Source organism: Solanum dulcamara, chromosome 9, assembly GCF_947179165.1.
Source record: "Solanum dulcamara chromosome 9, daSolDulc1.2, whole genome shotgun sequence".
In the NCBI taxonomy this organism is placed as follows: Eukaryota; Viridiplantae; Streptophyta; class Magnoliopsida; order Solanales; family Solanaceae; genus Solanum; species Solanum dulcamara.
The window spans coordinates 75803599-75824512 of NC_077245.1; the positions used below are offsets into that span (position 1 = coordinate 75803599).

General features: G+C 31.5%; 3 protein-coding genes across 3 annotated transcripts; all 3 read right to left on the bottom strand.

Annotated features, from left to right (window-relative positions):
• Positions 1 to 551: 551 nt before the first annotated feature.
• LOC129904532 (stress-response A/B barrel domain-containing protein At5g22580) lies at positions 552 to 1897 on the bottom strand. Its single transcript, XM_055980090.1, has 2 exons — positions 1681 to 1897; positions 552 to 913 (listed from the first exon to the last, which is right to left on the bottom strand). The coding sequence occupies exons 1-2, from the start codon at positions 1800 to 1802 to the stop codon at positions 715 to 717; spliced, it is 321 nt and encodes a 106-aa protein (XP_055836065.1). The 5' UTR covers positions 1803 to 1897; the 3' UTR covers positions 552 to 714.
• Positions 1898 to 4697: 2800 nt separating this feature from the next.
• On the bottom strand, positions 4698 to 11175 carry LOC129904278 (tRNA dimethylallyltransferase 2). The gene is made up of 11 exons (XM_055979817.1): positions 10957 to 11175; positions 10820 to 10874; positions 9617 to 9696; positions 8709 to 8777; positions 7839 to 7911; positions 7628 to 7749; positions 7023 to 7097; positions 5937 to 6335; positions 5351 to 5426; positions 5068 to 5225; positions 4698 to 4916 (listed from the first exon to the last, which is right to left on the bottom strand). The coding sequence occupies exons 1-11, from the start codon at positions 11137 to 11139 to the stop codon at positions 4803 to 4805; spliced, it is 1404 nt and encodes a 467-aa protein (XP_055835792.1). The 5' UTR covers positions 11140 to 11175; the 3' UTR covers positions 4698 to 4802.
• A 1632-nt stretch (positions 11176 to 12807) lies between these two features.
• On the bottom strand, positions 12808 to 15897 carry LOC129902928 (uncharacterized). The gene is made up of 4 exons (XM_055978374.1): positions 15556 to 15897; positions 15297 to 15407; positions 13587 to 13667; positions 12808 to 13101 (listed from the first exon to the last, which is right to left on the bottom strand). Exons 1-4 carry the CDS (start codon positions 15799 to 15801, stop codon positions 13027 to 13029), a joined length of 513 nt encoding a protein of 170 aa, XP_055834349.1. The 5' UTR covers positions 15802 to 15897; the 3' UTR covers positions 12808 to 13026.
• Between the last annotated feature and the right edge of the window lie 5017 nt (positions 15898 to 20914).

Sequence of the window (20914 nt, forward strand, 5' to 3'; positions counted from 1 at the left end):
CAAACTCACCTTACTAGAAAAGCGCACATATTCAAGGCGAGTCAGAGGATATATTTTTGCTTAATAATTTTTTTCTCTCATTTTTAATCTTATTACTCCTAATATGGTCACACATCTATGTTGGCATTCTCATCTCCACAAAATATATCTTCTGGATATGAGAGTTTGATTGGTCAACACTCCGCTCCATACAACAATGTTGATTTAACCACTACTTTATAGAACTTATCTTTGAATTTCGACATTAGATTTTTTTTAAAAAAAAAAATCGTGTCAAGTCAAACTAGATCATTCTTTTTTAAACGGACGAAGTAACAATTATTTTTGTGATTTATCAAAAAAAAAAAAAAAAGTTTGCATTCAACATCAACAAACTCACCTTACTAGAAAAGCGCACATATTCAAGGCGCGTCAGAGGATATATTTTTGCTTAATAATTTTTTTTTCTTAGTTGAAGCTCAAATTCGAAACCTCTAATTAAAAGTGATGAGATTCAAACTATCCCATCAACTCTCTTGCAAATATATTTCCCTAATGATATACATTACATGTCTTATATAAAGCCTTTATTTCAAGATAGTAGTGATACATTACATGTCTTAAACCATCCACAAATTTTGGAAATAAATATAATTGAAATCAAACCATATTATTGAAACATAGACACACACATAATACTAGTTTATTTCTTCTTTTTTTGTGTCATTGATCATATCAAGTAGGAGCTTTGACTGAAATAGCAGGGAAATCCAGCAACACAGCCTTGTCAATCACAGAGGCAAAAGTGGCTCCAAATTCAACATGATGTGGCTGATTAGCAAAAGTTTTATATTCTTCTTTGCTATTGAATGTCATTATAATAGCATGAGTGTAACCTTGTGTAAGCATCTCACTGCTTTCAACATCTTTTCCCCTGCCACAAAAACCATTTTAATTTTACAATCATCAAAAAGAAAAGGAACAGTTTAGTTACGTTCAGAAACTTTGAGAAAAAATGATAGTTCAGATGTTGTTTTGACTATTAACTCTTAAAAAATGTAGTTAGGAGTCGTTTAATCGGGAACAAATTATCCCGGAATTAATTAATCTCAGGATAAGTTATTTCATCATCACCCTGTATATGAATAATTTATCCCATCAATATAATATAGATGGTGGAATAAATAATCCAAGCACTATCAAATACCTTCAACCAAATACAGGATATGTATTTTATCTCGAGATTATGATACCTTATACCTCATACCAAACGACTCCTTAGTTCATTCATTATCATAATCTATATTACTCAGATTCTTTAAAAATATCGTTGGGTGCGTGTTGGATTTTCCAAACTTTCATAGAACTCACACGGATACGGTAATCGTTTTTGAGAGTAACATAGAATTCACAACAACCGGACTTCCTGCCAATTGAGTACTTCTAAAACTCCATGCATCACAATTTACGCGGCATACTTTTCTTTTTAGTCTGTTCAAAAAATAGAAAAAACTCATACTTTAAGCTTCTCATTTTACATTTAATGAGATAACTATATTGTTCAGACTCTTCAAAATATTGCCGCACTCATATCGAACTTTCATATAATTCGATATACACTTATTAACATTTTTGAAAAATTCAAACAAACATGGCAGAATATTAAAATGACTAATGAGAAAAATGTATTCAAGTACTTACCAAACAAATGACTTGACAATATCCATTCCTTGGACAAGTTTTTCCAATCCTTTTATAATATCCTCCACCACCACATCTTCCTTGAACTTAACCAAAACCAAATGCTTGAATTCATTAGCCATGGCTAGCTACTAATAATTAACTAAATTATTACTATACCAATGAAGCAATATATGGTTCACCCAAACACACCTATTTATGTAGATACAACACCACACAATTTTTAACAATTTATGGAAAAAGGTGCATTACCTGCATGGGACAATTGTCCCCACTAACCTGTAACTTTCATGGCTTCACATTAATTGTCCTAACATTTGCTTTTCAAAAAGAAGTAGGGTCACTCTGAACCATATTCTTCTTGGAATTTGAGGACTTGTTTTCACAATGCAACATCATCATAGTGAGAAATGAGGAATGTACTATGATGAGTCATCATTTGTCATCTAAGGTTTGGACTAAAGTTATCGAGTTCCTCAAAATATATATATAATAAATTATGTTGCTTTTCGTCTTAATTTATGTGACAATAATTTGTTATACATGAAGTTTAAGAAGAAAATAAGGCTTTTGAAATTTATAATCTAAAATCTGTTGTTATTGATATATTTATAGCTATAAATCATCTTATTAAAGATAAATTGAGAAGTATTATAAGATTAAATTGGTACTCCCATCATCCCAATTTACGTGAGGTACATGATTTTCTTTTTAGTTTGTCCAAAACAAAATGATATCTTTAAATATTTATAAATAATTTATCTTTAAAAATTTTACTTCACCTTAATAATATAATTTATAGCAACACATATTTATGACTTATTTTATATCACAAGTTTGAAAAAAATTGTTTTTTACTTTAACTTCGTATCAAATTAAATAAAGTCACATAAAATAAGACATTGGAAATAGTCAAATATAAAAAAGGGTCATCTTTCGGAATAGACCAAGGACCCATTTGGACATGAATTTTTTTAAAAAAATATTATTTGGTTATACATTTGATGATTTTTTGTTAGTTTTTCAAGTGAATTTTTCTCACAATCATAAAATCTCTACTTTCTTTTTTTAAGTGAATACATGTCAAACATCATTTTAATTTTTAAATATCATTTTCTTAACTTTAATTTCAAAAACTCTCTTCTTTTCAAGTTTTTAATATTGAATATATGGCTAAACGCCTATTAAAAAGAAAAACATGTTACATAATATGCGTCATAATTAAAATTATTTCTTCAGGTGTGGGGGCTGAATTATTTTCATCATGTGTGGGGGGCTGAATTTGAAAGATATTCTCTTTTCATTTACTCATTTTTTTTGCTTTATTATTTTAAGTAGGGCATGCCATGTTCATTTTTATGGACTTTTATATCCATGTCCAAATATTATGTGGTCTCTAATTCATGATTGAATTTTTTTTATGAAAAACCATTTGACATAACATCACTTAATTTAAGGAATATAACCAGAGATTTTTCTTTCAAATAATTGGTATGATGTTGAAATACTTAATAATCTTATACACTATACAAATTTAATGTACTTTTCATAGTAGTAGTAAAAGTATAGCATTGAGGTGAGGAGCGTATTAACTAGGTGAAGTCTTCTATAGAAAATTTTTGGCTATTATAAAACATCTGTCGTCTAGGACATAATTAGGATCATGATAATTTGACGTCATCCTTGCCCATCCTCCAACCTATCACCAACAATCTGTTCAAGACTACAAATTCAATAGTGACAATTAAATATGAGGGTTGCTTGGTTGTGGGACTTCTTAACCTAAAATATAAGCATGATAACTTCACATCATCCTCACTTTCCTCTATCACTAACCTTCAGGATTCCAAACTTGGTTGGGGAAGTGGGAGGGGGGGGAGGGGTGCAGGTGAGCTTTGATGCAAATGACTAAAATATCATCTGATTTATATAACTATGAAATAAATACATTAGTGACATTAAATGAAAGACATAATACATCAATGTGCTTTATTACTTGGTCTCCTCTAATATTTATATCCTTAAACTTTAGGTGTACAAGTACTTTAACTTATATATAATTGACTAAGTAAATGCATGTATCCTACACGACATAAAACACGTAGGACAAGAGAATTGTCATGTTGAAACGCCAAAATTATTTTAGACAACAAATTTCAGAAGTCTTTATTTTTTTCTTAAACTACTTCAAAAATATCATATAAATTAAAATAGAGGAAGTAATAGTATCGATTTTTAAACATTAAAATAATCAAAAGACAACAAAAGTAGAGTCAAAGTGGAAGACAGTGTATAAAAAGACTAATTTTCTCTCCCCACAATCGATGTAAGCTTCAATATACCCCACTGATGCACTTTAGATAATATAATATAGAATCTGTTTGGATGAACTTTAAATTGGTCAGAATCAATTTAAAGCCTTTTTTTAGCTTTTAGACGTGTTAGCCTGCTAACTTTAAGCTATAAAATTTTTAAAGTCATTCAAAAATAAAAAGTTAAGATTCCTAAAAAAAAAAATTCTAAGTGCTTAATGGCATTTTTTTTAACCATGAATTTTTTTTTATATCCCTTATATTTTAACTAAATTCCCAAACTACCCTTTTTATTCTTTTAACCCTAAAATTCACATCATTTTCCTCATTTAAGCACTTTTATCCAAACACTCAACTGTTTATTTATAAAAATAACTTTCAACACTTCAAAGTTCTAAAAACACTTCATACATAAAAATTACTTTTTTAAGCCCATCCAAACGGGCTCATAATATGAAGTCCCTATAAACAACAAATTATGTGTTATCCTACGAGTGAAGTCTAAGAAGGTAGAATCTACACAACCTTATCCTACCTTTGTGGGGTAGGGAGGTTATTTCTGATCCCATGAGTAATGTCTGGGGTCCCAATATCGGCTAAATTGTGAATTCAAATGAATCTGACTCTAATATCATGTCAAAAGTATGGATTTTGGGTCTAAGTTAACTTTAAAGCTAAGTTCACTAGTTGAACATTGCCCCAAAATCATAACAAGTGAGAATGCATATCATTTAACTAGGTAATATGAAACTCAAAAGGTAAAAGTAAAGAAGTGTGCTATAAGCAGAGGTGGTATACATATGTTTTGCTTCACAAACACAAGCTTGCAGACTTGTTAAGCCGAGAAATTCGTTTTCGATGGCCACGACCCTGTCGATGCTGTTTCCACTCATGCGCGCCTCGAAGGACCTTATTCCCGCATGCCTATGATCAAACGAACGATAAACATGTAATATTGGGAAAATGATTGGTAGTAATCATCAAATTGATAATACAGGAACATTTCTACTTTCAACTCTTTCCTTCTTTTCATCAGAAAAGGGGGGATGGAGGAATGTAGCAGCTAGCTACTAACCTCGCAAACATGCTGAGTCCAGAGATCCTTTTGAATCATCTTCGTTTCTTCAGAAGCATTGCTGCCATTTTCTGTACTGGATTCCCCGGTGAGAAAGGATTTGATTATTCCTACAGAGGGTTTCACCACTTCTACTGTCCATATATCATCAGCGCCACCTACTCAAAAATGCAAATCAATGCAGAGATATATGGACAACAATCAAACCAGAACAGTCATACTATGGATAAGGTCTACGAAATTGAAGCCAAATTTCATTAAAGTATAAAGCCCGATCACATACTTATGATGGACTTCGTGGCATCAACATAATGTATGTTCCATCCATATAGCATCTGCAGACGATTAAGTCTTCTCCTCTGACAACAACCAGACAACCATAAACATTTCAAAAAAAAATGCAACTCAAAGAAACTCAGTATCCAGTAACAGCTAGTGTACGCCTTAAGCAAGAAATTTTGCAAGTATTTCCTCGTTCTTGTATTAAATGGTGTAGTATGAAGTAAGAAGGCTTTGTTCACTAATGAAGAGTAATAGAGTATTAGGAGTTACATGCTCTATCTTTTTAGGAACTTTGAAATGCTTTATATCTTCCAAATAATGTTTGAGAAAATGTGTATTTACGACAGCAATTGGTTTCAAGAAATTTCTGCTATAAACATTTCAACCAATTTCTGCACCTTTTAACCAGAGCTTTGCAAAATTCAATATTCAGTTCAGCTAAATCTGGTTTTGCCAGAATCGAGCACTTGCCAAACCCCATGGAGGCTGACTTGAAAAACCGGAAATTCTCCACATAAACATTTCTCCTTGGTTATATACCTTGTTTAAACATACAACTACCTACCGTAAAAGGGAGTAGTACTTACTTGACGTCGAACTAGTCTCCGTGTGTTCAATTTGACTTGTTGAATCGCTTCAGTTAGAAGAGCTTTCCATTCATTATCATCAGGGGAATCCACAATATGCTGTATATTTTGCTTCAATATCTGGTCATTTAGTGTCTGATCGTGAGATTCACCGCAAGGTTTTTGATGTTCCAGTATGTAACGCCTAAGAAACGGCTCGAATTCCCTAACACCAATGGCCTGCCTCAAGCCTTTTGTATAGTCTGCATTCATATTGTAGATGTCAAGAACTTCGTTCAGTAGACCAGCATCAACCATGTGATCAACTCTTCTATCGACAAATGGATCCAAAGTCAAAAGTGATGCATTCACGCATAAGAAGCAAAAATCATGTCTTGAATTATCAACTTGACCCCAGTTCTGCCCTGCCACAAGCAACAAAATAACATGAAGAGGTATGCTATGGCAATTTCATCAATCCAACAGGCTATACCGACTGCTCATATTTTCCAATACAAAATATGGAATTATGACGACTTACGGTAGCACCGAAATACACAGATGGAAGAATGGAAAGGGATAAAAGAAAGAGCACTGTAAACTGAATTTTTTTTTGAGGTTTAGCAAAGTGATGGGAAAGCTCTATCAACTGCTTAGAAGAAGGTTGACAGACAAGGGACCAATATGATGAACTGATGCATATATAGCAATTCCCTGCACCCTATTCCCTTTTTCTGTAATAAGACTTCAATGCAAATATCTTCTAAAGAAGGGGAGCCTTGGAGCAACGGTAAAGTTGTCTCCATGTGACCTATAGGTCATGTTCGAGCCATGGAAGCAGCCACTAATGCTTGCATTAGGGTAGGCTGTCTACATCACCCTTCCCTGGACCCTACGTGAAAGCGGGATGCTTTGGGCACCAGACTGACCTTTCTAATGCAAATATCTTCTGAAGAGAGTCCTAAAGGAACAATCTTGTCCCGTCGTGTATAGTAGCTGAAAACAATTAAAACTATTTGCAAAATCCAAATCTTACTCTCATTAGAAATCAATACAATTAATGGAAAATAAAATTACTAAAATCAATGATGAACAAGAAGCACGCACCTCTACAGTCCTCTCTTGAAGAAGTTTGCTTGGAATAACACCAAATCGTGCATACAGACTCAGGTATTGGTTGATCTGCAGGTTATGACAATAGATACATCAATCAGAACCTCTATACAATAGATAGGAATCATAAGTCTATATGAAGCATTATTACTTTCATTCCACTTTGTAGGATAAAAGCAATTAGTTTTAACATTCTGTCACTAGTAACCAGATGTTCAGACAAACAAAGCATTGCCATAACAGCTTTGAAGTCTGAATATATAGGTTTTGGAGACCAGAAATCACAAGAAATGCTCAACGTGCATTCCCAGACAGAGAAGTCTTCAGTACAAATTGAATCAGTCCTATAAAAAATTTAACAATGCCAGACTACACATGAAGTTGTTACGTATTAAAATGTGGGTCCGTAGCTTGCAACTTGAAGCAACGTGCAAACTCAAACCGAATTCATGTTAGATCAATGTCATTGTAGTTGTTACATCTTAGAATAAAAAAGCAATTCCTGTTAGATAGTCAAAATCAACGTGTCTGGCTGAAAGGATTCAGCTGATTGCATCATGCAAATAATTTATGTCATATGAAGCCAAACATCACCACACCTTTCTGCCATTATTTGGATGAATTCTGTTAGCTGCAACTGGATCAATATCTTTAAGACGGTTGTAAGCACAATCATAATCCTCACGCATAAGTTCAACTGCAAGATCAGATTGCTCATCTTCTGCAGAGAAGGAAAGATAATAGCACCTATAAATCTTTGATCCCGAGGAAATAAATTTAGACAAAAAACACAGACAACTTATTGTTTACCTTGAGAGTCGCTTAAGCAATTAGCCTCTGCATCTTCAACAGAATCATCAAGAAGGAATGGGCTCACAAGAGCCTGAATGCAAGCAAAACAAATCCAGAAAACTATAACTAACACTCATACTTAGGAAGAAGTTCAGGAACGCTGAAAAACAGAATTTAGTAAAATAGCAAAAAAGAAATAAAAACCAAAAGATTTACCTGCTTGCCAACATATTTATAAACAGATAAAAAGAATGCTGACAAGGAGTCTATTGCAGATTTTAGGAAAGCTCATATTCTAAGAGAAGGATGTTACTAGCAGTTAACAGTGTTATTAAAAGCTAACGCTTCGTCGTTTAAAGCGATGAAGCGAGGGCTATCGCGTCATAGGTACAGCTACTTGCACTTCAGAGGAATGTGCACTTCAAATCATGACGTAAGAAATGATCAAAATGAAAAGTTGTCGTTATTTAAATCTCAACTTTGAGTTGGGTTAATATCGACATTATTGCATATTAGATACTGAAATTGGTCATGTTATATGTATTAATATATTTAAATTATCTATAAATTGTGTGCTTCACTTTAAAGAAAAGTGGGCCTCACTTCTCGCTTTTTGCTTCAAGCCTCATGGATCTTGTCGCACTTTTGGGCTTATCGTTTTTAAAAACACTGGCAGTTAAGGGGCAGCACCCGGCGAATCTAACTCTTTAACTAACCTTGTGATTCATTCAGGAGAAAAGTAAGTTTCTGAATAATGCAAACTATTGGGGTAGACAATTTCTGCATCAACTATCATTTTTCTCCTAGTGTCTTTGGGAATTCCTATCATGATGGACTCATGCACACACAAACAAGAAACTGGAGAGTGGAGATCGCATAAGAATGTACCTGAATATAATAATTTGTTCCTCCAACTATAACTGGCAACCTTTTGCGGGACCATACCTCATTTATTATCTGAAAATACAAATAAAAGGAGAAATCACATTAGCAGAAAAAGTAGACAGATATGACCATTGATGCATATATACGTTTCACGAACTTTTCTTCCACACAATATTATTCTCCTAGATAGATAGCTGAAAACAGAAATCAAACTTACTATAGAGAAAGATAGGCTAGTTATGTAGCCTAGTGACAAAAGCCACCAAAGTTAGTTTGTTTCACTAACACCACTAACATTTGTTCAATTGAAGAAGAACCACATTCTTCACAGAAGCCTCTTGAAAAAGAAGGGAAGAGTGCCGTTAAGGACAAAGGAGGCTATACTTGTTATCAGGTGAGACAGAGGCCTGACCTTTAAGCTGGCCCATATAAAAATTCCTGATCATTCTGAGAATAACTTTCTGTAACTTTTTTGGATAAAGTCACTTTTTAAAAAACTTAATTGTAGACAATTAGTCGTAAACTTTTTCAGCATATTCGTTCCCATACAAAGTGAATTAATGACTTGAGTATATGTCCATTTGCTTGACTAATTAAACAATGAGGAATCTCTTTTGTAGTCACTAAAATTGGTGCATGGGGGTGGGGTGGTATGTATGAAGGGAATATCTACATCTAGGTGCAGGTAGAGACGGTTTTCTTGTCTACCGGGGAAATTTCAAGCAACAAGGCAAAAGGCAACACCATAATTACTCATTTGAAAAGCCAAGGAATGAGCATTAGACCCATTATTGAAGATGCAGCTTTGATGGTAACTATAATATCAGTACTTCAGCATCCAATGCCCATCAACATACTATTAGCTTCGTACATAAATACAAGAACTGAGATCATCAATAAAGAGGCCTCACAGAGATAGCTGAGTCACGAAAATCCTTGGCAGTAAATTCAACACAGGGGTTGATAGTACCAAGAAGATGATGAGGCACTCCTGTCAGTGAAACAACAACCAAAAAAAAAAATCACACTCACAAAGTCATGCAAAAAAAAAAAAAAAACACTCTGTTGCATTTTATACAGCACCTTTCTGTTTTGGTCCATTCAAAATATACACTTGAGAACTCTTCAATACTATTGGTATTCTATTTTACTATTAATAACATTCAAGTTAAAAAACAAAGGATACCTTTGGTATATATATACATAGATAGATATTTTACATATGTGTCAAGAGTCTCTCTTCACTTTCTTAATAGCATGTTTGGATGGTTGTTATATATTGTTTCATATATATTGTATTGTATTGTACTGTTTTGATGAATATAACATTTGGCTAGATGTATCGCTTCCCTTCGTTTTACAATACCACACACCAGCAATCTGAAGAATAAGCTTATAGTATTACAGAGAAAAAATAGAGCACATGATAGAGTTATTATTAAAAAAAATAGGGACAATGGTAAAACAAGAATTTTAAATAATAAAAGTAAGATGAAAAGAAACTAAGGTAACGACACGACACCACCCAATGGGTTGTTCCTAGTATTTTTCGTTGTTACATAAAAACGAATTTGACAATACAAATACAATAAAAGTTACAAGTACCAATTATAACCGACATTACATTAATGTAACAATAATATACAATACAATAGGTAACATGAGGTGAAATCAGAATTCGAAGCCTATGGGTTCTGGATTTCAATATTTTTAAGTTGGTTCTAAATTAGATAATATGTACATAGTCAATGAATTTTTAAACAAATACAAAATTTTGAACTATAGTTGCTGGGTTCAGCTGAATCCGTAGCTGACACTCTAGCTCTGCCCCTGGTCACAACCATCCAAACAAACTATTAACTTCTAGTCTAGAAACACCAACATCTAAAATTATACAGATTGTTGGGTAACACCAACATCCTGCCTATGGCAAGGCCTACGTGGGACTGGGGTGGCTAGGTCAGAGTGATGATCCAACATTTCGTTTACGTGGTGAACTTAGTTAAAAAATAAAGTTGTACTTTGCCTATCAGATATAGTTTTTGACATAATGATAAGCATTTGATGCTAACATAGACGAATAATTACACTGAAAAAACAGAGACACAAAGTACCTTTTTGCTCTTGGGGAGTAACTTTATTAGTAAGAACATCCAATCCTTGATAAACCTAATCAAGAAACAAAAAGGGTTACCAGTAAATACAAAAAGCTTTCAACTTTATGAGAATACACAGAGATATAATTAAATACCTGCATAGAATCAGCGTTGATGATTTCAATAGGGAAGTAAGAAGCCAAATCAATAGCAAGTTTTGATTTTCCAGAACCTGTTGCTCCCATTATTACTACTACTTTTGGCTTTGAATTTGATGTGGGATTGAGTTTAATTTCACCTCCATTGTTAGGGTTTTGCAGTTTTTCAACAATTTCCATTGCTGAGCTTCTCTTTGGGTTAATGTTTTCACTGACAAGAAGTTAGGGGGAGGAAAAGAGGAATAATAATAATAATAATAATAATTATAATAAAATGTTTTTTGTCACTTTAGTTCATTATGTTTAGGTAATTAATAGTTTAGCATCTCAATGTTTTCTATTTGCAAATTTTATGCTCTATCTTTTCTAAAATTAGGTTTTCTACCACGAAAGGTTGTAATGGATAGTAAATATAGTATCTTTTCATCATTAATCTGAATTTTCGAGTTCGAGTCTCGCTTTCTATTCATTTGTGGTTTTCGATCCAATTATTTTTTCAATTTCAAAAATCAACCAGCAGAAACATGAAAATGAAGTCCCTTTGATAGAAAGTGCATGTCACAAGTACCTAACATCAAGCGAAAAACAAAACATGAACGAAAAATAGGTTTTCTTGTTTCTAGTTCTGACTATTTTCACTCCTTCCATCCTAATTTTAGAGGTCATTTGGACAAACCTTTGGAAGAAATTCGTTTTGAGAAAAAGTATTTATGAAAGTTTAATTTTGTTTAAAAATTATAATCTTAATGAATCATATGCAAAAAAGAAAAGACTTGTTTGCAAAACAAATCTCAAATAGTTTGCCCATCTTTCTTATCACCATTTTAAAAAATGACAGCATAGTGCACAGGGGCGGAACCAGAATATTTGATAAGGGGGTTCAAGAAAATTAAGGGACTGATGAAAACAGAAAAAAACATGTCATTGCTGAGAATCGAACACGCAACCATGGGCTCAATAACAGACATCTTATCCACTGAACCACAATCTTCATTTGTTAAGGGGATGCAAAAATAATATTTGTACATGAATAAAAAAATTCGCAGTATATATATAGTGTAATTTTCCGACGAAGGGGGTTCGGTCGCTACCCCTCGCACCCCTGTGGCTCCGCCCCTGATAGTGCATTGACGTATGAAGATCTATTATATACTGTCTTAACGAGCATTTCCTCTTCTCAAATTCTTTTGGTAATGCCTCATATAAACTCACTTTTACTCCTCTATGAAACCTCATTTTCTATAGTTATGATATGCACGAAATTTTATTTTCTTGCAAAATTCCGTTTGGATAAAAAAAAAACTCGAGCACATAAGAAATGGTCCTAAAAAAACAAGTGAATACCAGAAAGATACATCTTTAGCGGTGAAATATCACACTAATATTTTTGCTTAAATATTTAGCCTTGAACGATATTTATACAATGATATGTAATAGATTGTCTAGAAAACAGTTGGTTATTTACCATGAATCTTTCAACCATACCTCTTTGTTTGTTAAAATATTTTTGCTTCAATCAGGCTATGCCATATCAATCTTCACAAGCGTCCGTATTATATTATATGAATTTGAGTTGTACCTTATAATACTCTTCACTTTTCTCTTTCATTCCATTATAAAATTCGTCTAATTAAAATATCATATATACCTCATCTTCAAAAGTTGTATCAGTCTATAAATTTATCAGTCCTTCTTGATTCGCCCTTAGTTAGGGCGTCATAGCTTAAAGTTGGTAAAACAAATACCATGAAGAGAATTGAAAAAACAAAAATATCAGTTCAATATAGTGAAATTCATGAAGGAAAAGTCCAGGAATTATAATCATACAAAGAAGACAGATCTCCACAATTTACATCTGAAATCCAAATTAGAAAATTACCAAACATCATTGATCCTTTTTAAGGATGTCAAATTAGACCTGACTTGTCAAACTTAAAACCCAAAACAAAAAAGTGAGGTTTAAAAGTACAACAAACATAATAAAAAAAGATATAACAAACTAAAAAAGTCCAATGTGAGAGTTTCAATTGATCAATACATCAAATTCTTGGCTATATAAAAGTGATATTAGTGCAAGGCTTCTATATGCTTGCTCAGCTCCTCCAATTTCTTCATCCTCAGTTTTTCACTTTCACTTACCAACTGTCCATTTGTTCACAAGAAAAAAAAATGGAAATATATCAAAACTATAAACAAATTAACTTAGATATATGATCGCGAATAGAACGTAGCCAACATAATTTTTTTGATTAATTCATCATTAAATAGGATTAATGACAGAATTTGTTGTTATGCATGCAATAGAATTTGTCCATTGCTGATTTATGTTTTTCTTGTGCTGAATAGAGTTGGCTCTTGTTTAGCTATAGATTTTGAAGTTAAAAATTGAAAATTTTGAGTTTTTGAAGTCGTATTTAGACGTGCATTTTACTTTTTTTAAAAAATTAGACGTTTTATAAGTGAAAGTCTCAAAAAAAAAAAAAAAAAAAAGCTGATATGAGCCAATTTTTTTGGAACTTGAAAATACTTGATGAAGATCAGATCAAACAGTTATTTAAAGATAAATTTTATAAAATTATAATCAAACGTTAGCTTACTTACAGTAGACAAGAAGCAAAAAGGCTTACCTCCATTAATTTGGTAACTAGCTGAGCTTTTTCCTTGCTTTTTGCATTGAATGCATCAAGTGCTTCCTTGTATTCCTTTTCCTGAAGAAAATAAATAAATTATAATTCCAAGATATAAGACTATAGTACTCTTTCTGAACCGCTAACTTAAGATCTTGAATTCGCTTATTCGTTCAGTGGAACTATTAATTCTTTCAAAATACTAATCGATATGTGCCAAATTTTCAAAAAAAAAAATGTATTTTTTAAGAAGGGAAAAGGCTCAAACATGCGATCAAAATTTGAGAAAAGGCTCATCTATGTCATCCATTAAAAGTTTGGCTCATTTATGTCATTTCCGTTTGAGAAAAGGCTCATCAATGACATTATTTGTAAGCTAAAAATATTTTTCTTTTTACAAAACTATTTTGTACACGTGATCAATTATAATTTGGGCATGTCATTAACTAAATTATTTTTTAAAATTAAAAAGGTTTAAATATATCATCGAACTTTGAGAAAAGGCTCATCTATGCCATCCGTTAAAAGCTTGGCTCATCTATGTCATTTCAGTTAACAAATAATAGCATGAATGAGCATTTTTTCAAATAAAAATGACATAAATGAATCAAATTTTGAATGAATGACATGAATAAACTTTTTCTCAAAATTCAATTACATATTTAAACTTTTTTCCTTTTAAGAATCCAATATATATATATATATGAGACCATCTTTAAAAAAATATGAACAACATTAAATGTATAAGAGATGTGAGGATTGCTCAGTTGGTTGACGCCCTCCTCTCTTCAATGATCGAATCCCTACCCCTACACCCCAAAAAAACTATAGATGCTTCCCCAGTTTTTTTATTTTATTACAATAACAATAATATAATTAATATAATTTTAAAAGACAATTTTTAATAAATTCTCGATTCAATAATGTATTCTTTTTCTTCTCTACTGCTAGTACTGACAATAATAAACAATAGTATTGGTGGTGCTAATCACCATAATCTTGAAAACTGTGTATGTGAGAGAGATTCTTGTTCAAACATAGAATCCAATGACTTTTTAGAATACCAACTACTATAAAACAAACATGTCTATCTATCTCTGTCCCTTGTCTTTTAGTAAAGTAATATTAATTTTTCTAAAGCAGAAAAGAAGTACTAAAAAATATCTTATAAATTTTATGGGAATAATTAATTTTATTTTTGAATTATTAATAGTTTTATAAATATTTTTTTATTTAACTAACTAAACTTAAATACATCAGCTATCTTGCAACATGAAGAAAATAAACTCCATAGTTTTTATCAAGATGAGAACACTGATTTTTATTAAGAGTCTTATTATCTTACAATAATTTGAGGTCACTTGTAATGTCATGTTGCGTTTTTGGGATGTATCTAAATTTAATTAGTTAATTAGAGAGGTGTGTCAGAGATGAAATTAATAATTTGCGCCAAGTTTAGACTGAAGAAGGGTCAAGTAGCGCTTAGTCTTTCTTACCCATTCTATAAGCTTTTTACAGACTCGGCTCAAAGTAAAACAACCATTAACATATTTACTATAATCTAACGAGCACAGTCTGAGGAGATTGTTATATACACAATCTTATTTTTATCTCATAAAAAAAAAAGTATTTTTTATAGATCATCGAGTCAGTTTAAAAAAAAATTCCTGTAAAGTAAAAAAATACTAACAGTTTAGTCAAATGCTTCACCTTTCTCTGGCAGTTCTGCCCCATTGGCTTTAATTCACGATTTATTAAGTCAATCTTCTTCCTCACAATTGTTACTTCCTTCCCAGCTGGATCAACAAATGTTTCAAGCTTCTACTTGATTTTCCATTTCAACATCACATCAAAAAAATAAAATAAAAATAATACATATGTCATAAACTAACTAATTGTAACATAGTAATACTATAATAACAAACGTATTTAGCGTAATTCTATCAGTGGAGTCTGAATCCTTCCTTACCTCGCGTATTTCAGCTAAACGCTTAGTTTCTTCCTCAACGCGTCCTAATTGAGCTTGAACCTTATCAGAAACTTCTTTTCTCTTCCTCTCTATCTCTTCTTCCTTAGCTCGAAATGTAGACAATGCTGATAATGTCATTTCTTCGTCTCGATCATCGATCATAGGGCTTCCATTGTAGCTCATCATCCCTGAGCTCTTCATCTTTACAATTTGTTGTTGTTGCTCCGTTTGCTTAGGAGTTGTCATTTTTTTTAGCCTAAGTTTTTTTTGTGTGTGTCTTGTTAGGCCTTTTTATGCTTTGGAATAATGAAATGTTGGTACTATTATAAGATGCTTTATCATATAGATTGGACTTTAAAGGTAACCTATAACATCTTGCTTTCTTTATAACAAATCTTAATTGAAGTGAAATTACGTCAATGCCATCTAAAAGATTATTCTATTTAGTGTTATCTTCACTAATGCCTAAGAAAACTTGGTACTTTTTTGCATTTATAAAACAACAACATACCTAATTTGAAAATACTCGGAACTTACTTCTATCTTTTCGGAATAAAAAGTTATCTCTGATAAGCTTCGGCTTAGTAGAAAGGATTTTTTTGCACTTTGGGCAGTGGCGAAGCCATCTTGTGATCAGGGATTTATCTGAACTCCCTTCGACGGAAAATTATACTATTTATGCATGGTTAGAGTATTTTTTTTATGTATATATAGTAGATGTCGTCCCTCCTTCGACTATTTCGTGTGTCTACTTTATTAGATTTTAAACTCCCTTAATTAAAATCTTGGCTCCGCCACTGACTAATTTGGAAATGCTTGTTTTCTTCTTCTTTTAGGGTTGGATATTATATAGAAAGAGTTCATGTTTTATATAATTTTAGTATAAATTAATAAATTTTATATCAACAAGTCGGTTTTACATGTTATATTAGGTCATATTTTATTTTCAAAATGCAAACAACCCCTTTTTTCAAGGAAGACTACCAATAGATATCATTTAAATGGCCTAATGATATAAAAATAAACAAAATAAATATACAAGTGATGTATATTACTTTAAATTCTATATAGAAAAAGCTTCATGGATGATCTTGCCTAGCTACTAGACTTGTTTTGGTTAGACTACTGTTTTCCACAGTTTGGTGCATTGGCAAATCATGTAACTACTATAGTTTTTTCTCAAATTAATAAAATTATACTATTGTTAAACTTCACTTCCATATCTATCAAATTTATGCATGTCAAGAATTCCAAATATTCACCTATATATCACTTGTTTGAGCTATGAAATTAGTCATATATTTATCCTTACATCAAAGTAGGTTGTTTACAAAATGCAGTCCATTTGACCTTAGGTGAGTACGAGATGAATAGGTGCAAATTCTGACATCACCACAGAAAACTTGGTTCTTTCGCTCCTTGCTAGCGGAGCTGATCTGGCCTTTATAGATTGTACGAGTTGTGACATAATTATACTTTCTGAAAGTGAAAACAACTTAAATTTTAATCACAATTTGAATCTCAACAAACTAATTAATTGTGTAACAAATTTTTTGAAAAGATGAAATCTAAATTGTGCAGACTCTTCATATTCAATATGCATTCATGTTGAATTCTCTAAAAATATATTATTTTTAGAGAATTTAATATGCACTCACTGAAATTTTTAAAGAGTTCTAACAACACAGAATGAAATCAAAATTTCTAATGGTGGACCTTAAAAGTTAAAATTAAGTAGTGTATTGGTTCCTCGGACCCTGTGCATAGCGGGAGCTTTAGTGAATCGGGCTGTTTTTTTAAAAGTAGTGTATTGGTTGAGGGGTCTTGAAAAGTATTTGGTGAAATATTCTTTTTTTTCCTACAAAGATTTGTGTGGTTGGCCTACAAGATTTCCTTACAAATTGGATAGTAAGTCTTTACCTAATTACAAAACAAAATAATAATATTTTTTTGCATGAGCCTTAGGGTCCAAGACAGAGTAGGAGATAAGTGTAAATTGCTGGCTGCCTTTTTTGAGATATGATTGTTCCTATATACCTTTTTTCCTTTCATATATTTTCAATTTCACACCTCCTTTTTGACAGGTGTTTAGAGAAAAAAGGCAAACGAAATTGGACCATTTCATAAGTTTGACTATACTTTATTTCATAATGTTGTGTGGCGGAATGAATAAGATCAATCTGTATGTTTTTTATCAGAATTTTCAGCTTCAAACCCCTTAAAATGGATAATCCATTGTAGGAGAGGAAGTTATTGTTTAGTATTGATCTCTATAGTAAAATCAGTCGGGGAACTCTCGTATTCTAGTTATAAAAGTTTAGAGATAAAATACAGTTTCGCCCCTAATTAAATTGTCCAATATTGAAAGAATAATTTAAAGTTGGAGTAGGAAATTAACTTTGTTTAGAATTTGATATTTATTTAAGTCATGTCTAAACAGATAATGATTAAAAAAAAGAGATAAAAGACTATGAAACAAGTTTGAAAGATCTTATATATTTCTTTTTCCTAACTATTCTTTTTTTGTGTTTCTTTATTTTTTAAAAGTGGTATTTTGTTTAATGAATCTTCTTTTAAAAATTAAACTATCATGATTAAGGTTAATGACAACTTTTTTTTTTCATGTTTGATTTCCCTTTTCTTTTAAGGTAGGGACTAGGGACCAATTGAGGACTAAAATAATTTAAAGTAGTTTTATTCTTTACAATGAATATGTTTCTAATTATGAACCATTGAGAGCATAATGGTGAAAATGAAAAATATTGAAAAATAAATGTTTAGGCTAGGAATAATGTAGGGCCACCTTTGGTTTATTATTGAAAAATTTGCACTCCAACATTAATACTTTTGTAAGTGGATAAGTATTGAATAGTTTTGAAATTCGTTTTAAAATTTGATTAATTTAAATTTATATTAAATATCATGACTTATAAGTTATATTAAATATCATGATTTGACATCAAACTTTGAAGCGAGATATTTACTTTCTTTATTCAAATTTATGTGCCATATTTTTTTTATGCCTTTCTTACAAATAATATATTTGTACTCCTTAACTAGAAACTATTTAATTTTATACTTCTCTTTTTATGTATCTTCAATGATATGATTTCTAAAGCTATATTAATATTTATGATTTATTTTTTATCACAAATTCTAAATTTATCTGTTTTTTAAAAAAAATCGTATATAATCGAACATCATAATATAAATTGAGATAGAGAAATTACTACTTATGGCACAAAAAATATATAAGCTTTTAACTTGAAGACATACTAAAAGGAAATAAAGAGATGATGAGATTACTATATAGTACAATAATCGTTATTTTCAAGTAATTATGTGTAGTCATACTTGGATAAATAATGAACTTCTCAATCATTTTCAGTACTTAATGAAATATAGCTACAACATGTCTGGGAATCAATCAGATTTGTGGTGGAGTGATTATAAGTCCTTTTTTATTTTTAATCAGAGGTTGACCTCGGATTCGAGTCTTTTTAAGTACGGAGTCATCTATGTTAAAGAGCATTTCCCCCTCCCCCTCCCCCCCCCCCCCCCCACACACATATGGAATTTTCATTATAAATTCGAATTTAGTCGAGTTTCAATATGAATATCGGACACCGAATGAGAAAAAAAAACATGTCTTGAAAAATTCATGTACAAGGTCATTCTTTTAAGCGTCTATAGTTCCAAGTGAGGATATAAGATCATGGTAGGAGGCGGGAACTATCATTATAGTTACAAGTTTGGCATAATTTGATAATTTTAGCTTAATTTCTCATGTTAAAAAATATTTAATATAACCTAAAATTAATAAATTTTGGAATGTGCTATGTTACATAGCAAAAAAATCAAAAATAAAATAAGAGGCTACGATATAACCATTATAGGAACCATAAAAAATACTTGACTCGTACAATTAATTATTAATGTGTATATTAGGGTAAACTATTTGTATTATACCTTCTTAAGTTATAACTTTTTCTCAAAATTTACATAAATATAAATACTTTGTGCATCAAACTATTTTTTTTAAAGGATGTAATCATAATTCACACTCACTGACTTAATATGATAATATCGTAAATCCATCTACACAGCAACCTATTTCTACACTTGTTCTTGGTTTTGCTTAGTGATAATAAGACTATAATTATAGGTCATGGATAATGATGACACACACTATAAAGTGAAAATTGGGATGAATTATCATTATTTAGATCAATATTTAAAGTTTAGTGATTATTTAAAATGTAATTGAGAGAGAGTCAATTTTAATGCGAAGATAACATTTGAATAAATATATTCCTAACTAAAATATGATTTTTTTTAGTACAGTGTGTTGGAGTTTCGAATTCAAGGACAAAATTCTTGAGTTCTCAATTCTAGAATCATAAACTCCACATTCTTTCTTTAAATTCACCACGAATGCCATGATGAAATCCTTTTCGGTTGTAGAACCACAAACTTTAGGACTCTTTCCGACCTCTTAGATGTGAAACTTTGGAATTTTTACAAGTGAAATTTAATATAAATTTTTTTATTTGCCTTTTTCTGTTCAATGAAATTCGTTGTTCGTCTTATTTATCCTCTTTCAGGTTCAAATACCGGGAATTTCGAACTCCAACACAATACAATGAAGTTTCACTTGTAAAAGTTTTAAATTCTAACATATTGTATTGGAGTTTTTTTTGGTTGTATTTTTAGCATGGTATATTTGTTCAAATATTTCTCATTAAAAAACAGCAACAACATATCCAGTGTAATCTCACAAGTGTAATTTGGAGAGGATAGGATGTACGCAAACTTTACCTCTACCTTTGCAGACTATAGAAGTTGTTTCTGAGATACCCTCGATTGAAAAAAAAAGATAAGTAAGAAAGAAAAAGAGACAACAATGTACAAAACAAGTGTACCAACAAATACTAATACACATTGGAGAAAAAAAAACTAGACTATGTAAATCATGTTACTTTGTATGACAACACTCGACTATCTAATACTCTTTTACCAAAGGACTAGTTTTTTATTGGCGATGTTAAAATGGCTATTTGTCCAATTCTCTCAAAGTAGGTTGGGCTGGGCCTTAACTCAAGTACAAACCAAATCCAACTGAGCACTTTATAGATAGCCTTTTGCAATATAACCCGGCCCAATACTGGACACACATATCCATCAATTTTTCCCCCTTTCCCATAAATCCGCCATTGTCAATCTTCCAATTTGACGCCATTACAGACGCATACACAGTTCTTCACCTTCGTAACTTTGCACTAATCGTATCATCATCATCATCAGAAGAGAAAAAAATGGAGTTTTCTCCATCTTATCATCTCAAAAAGGTTTGAATTTG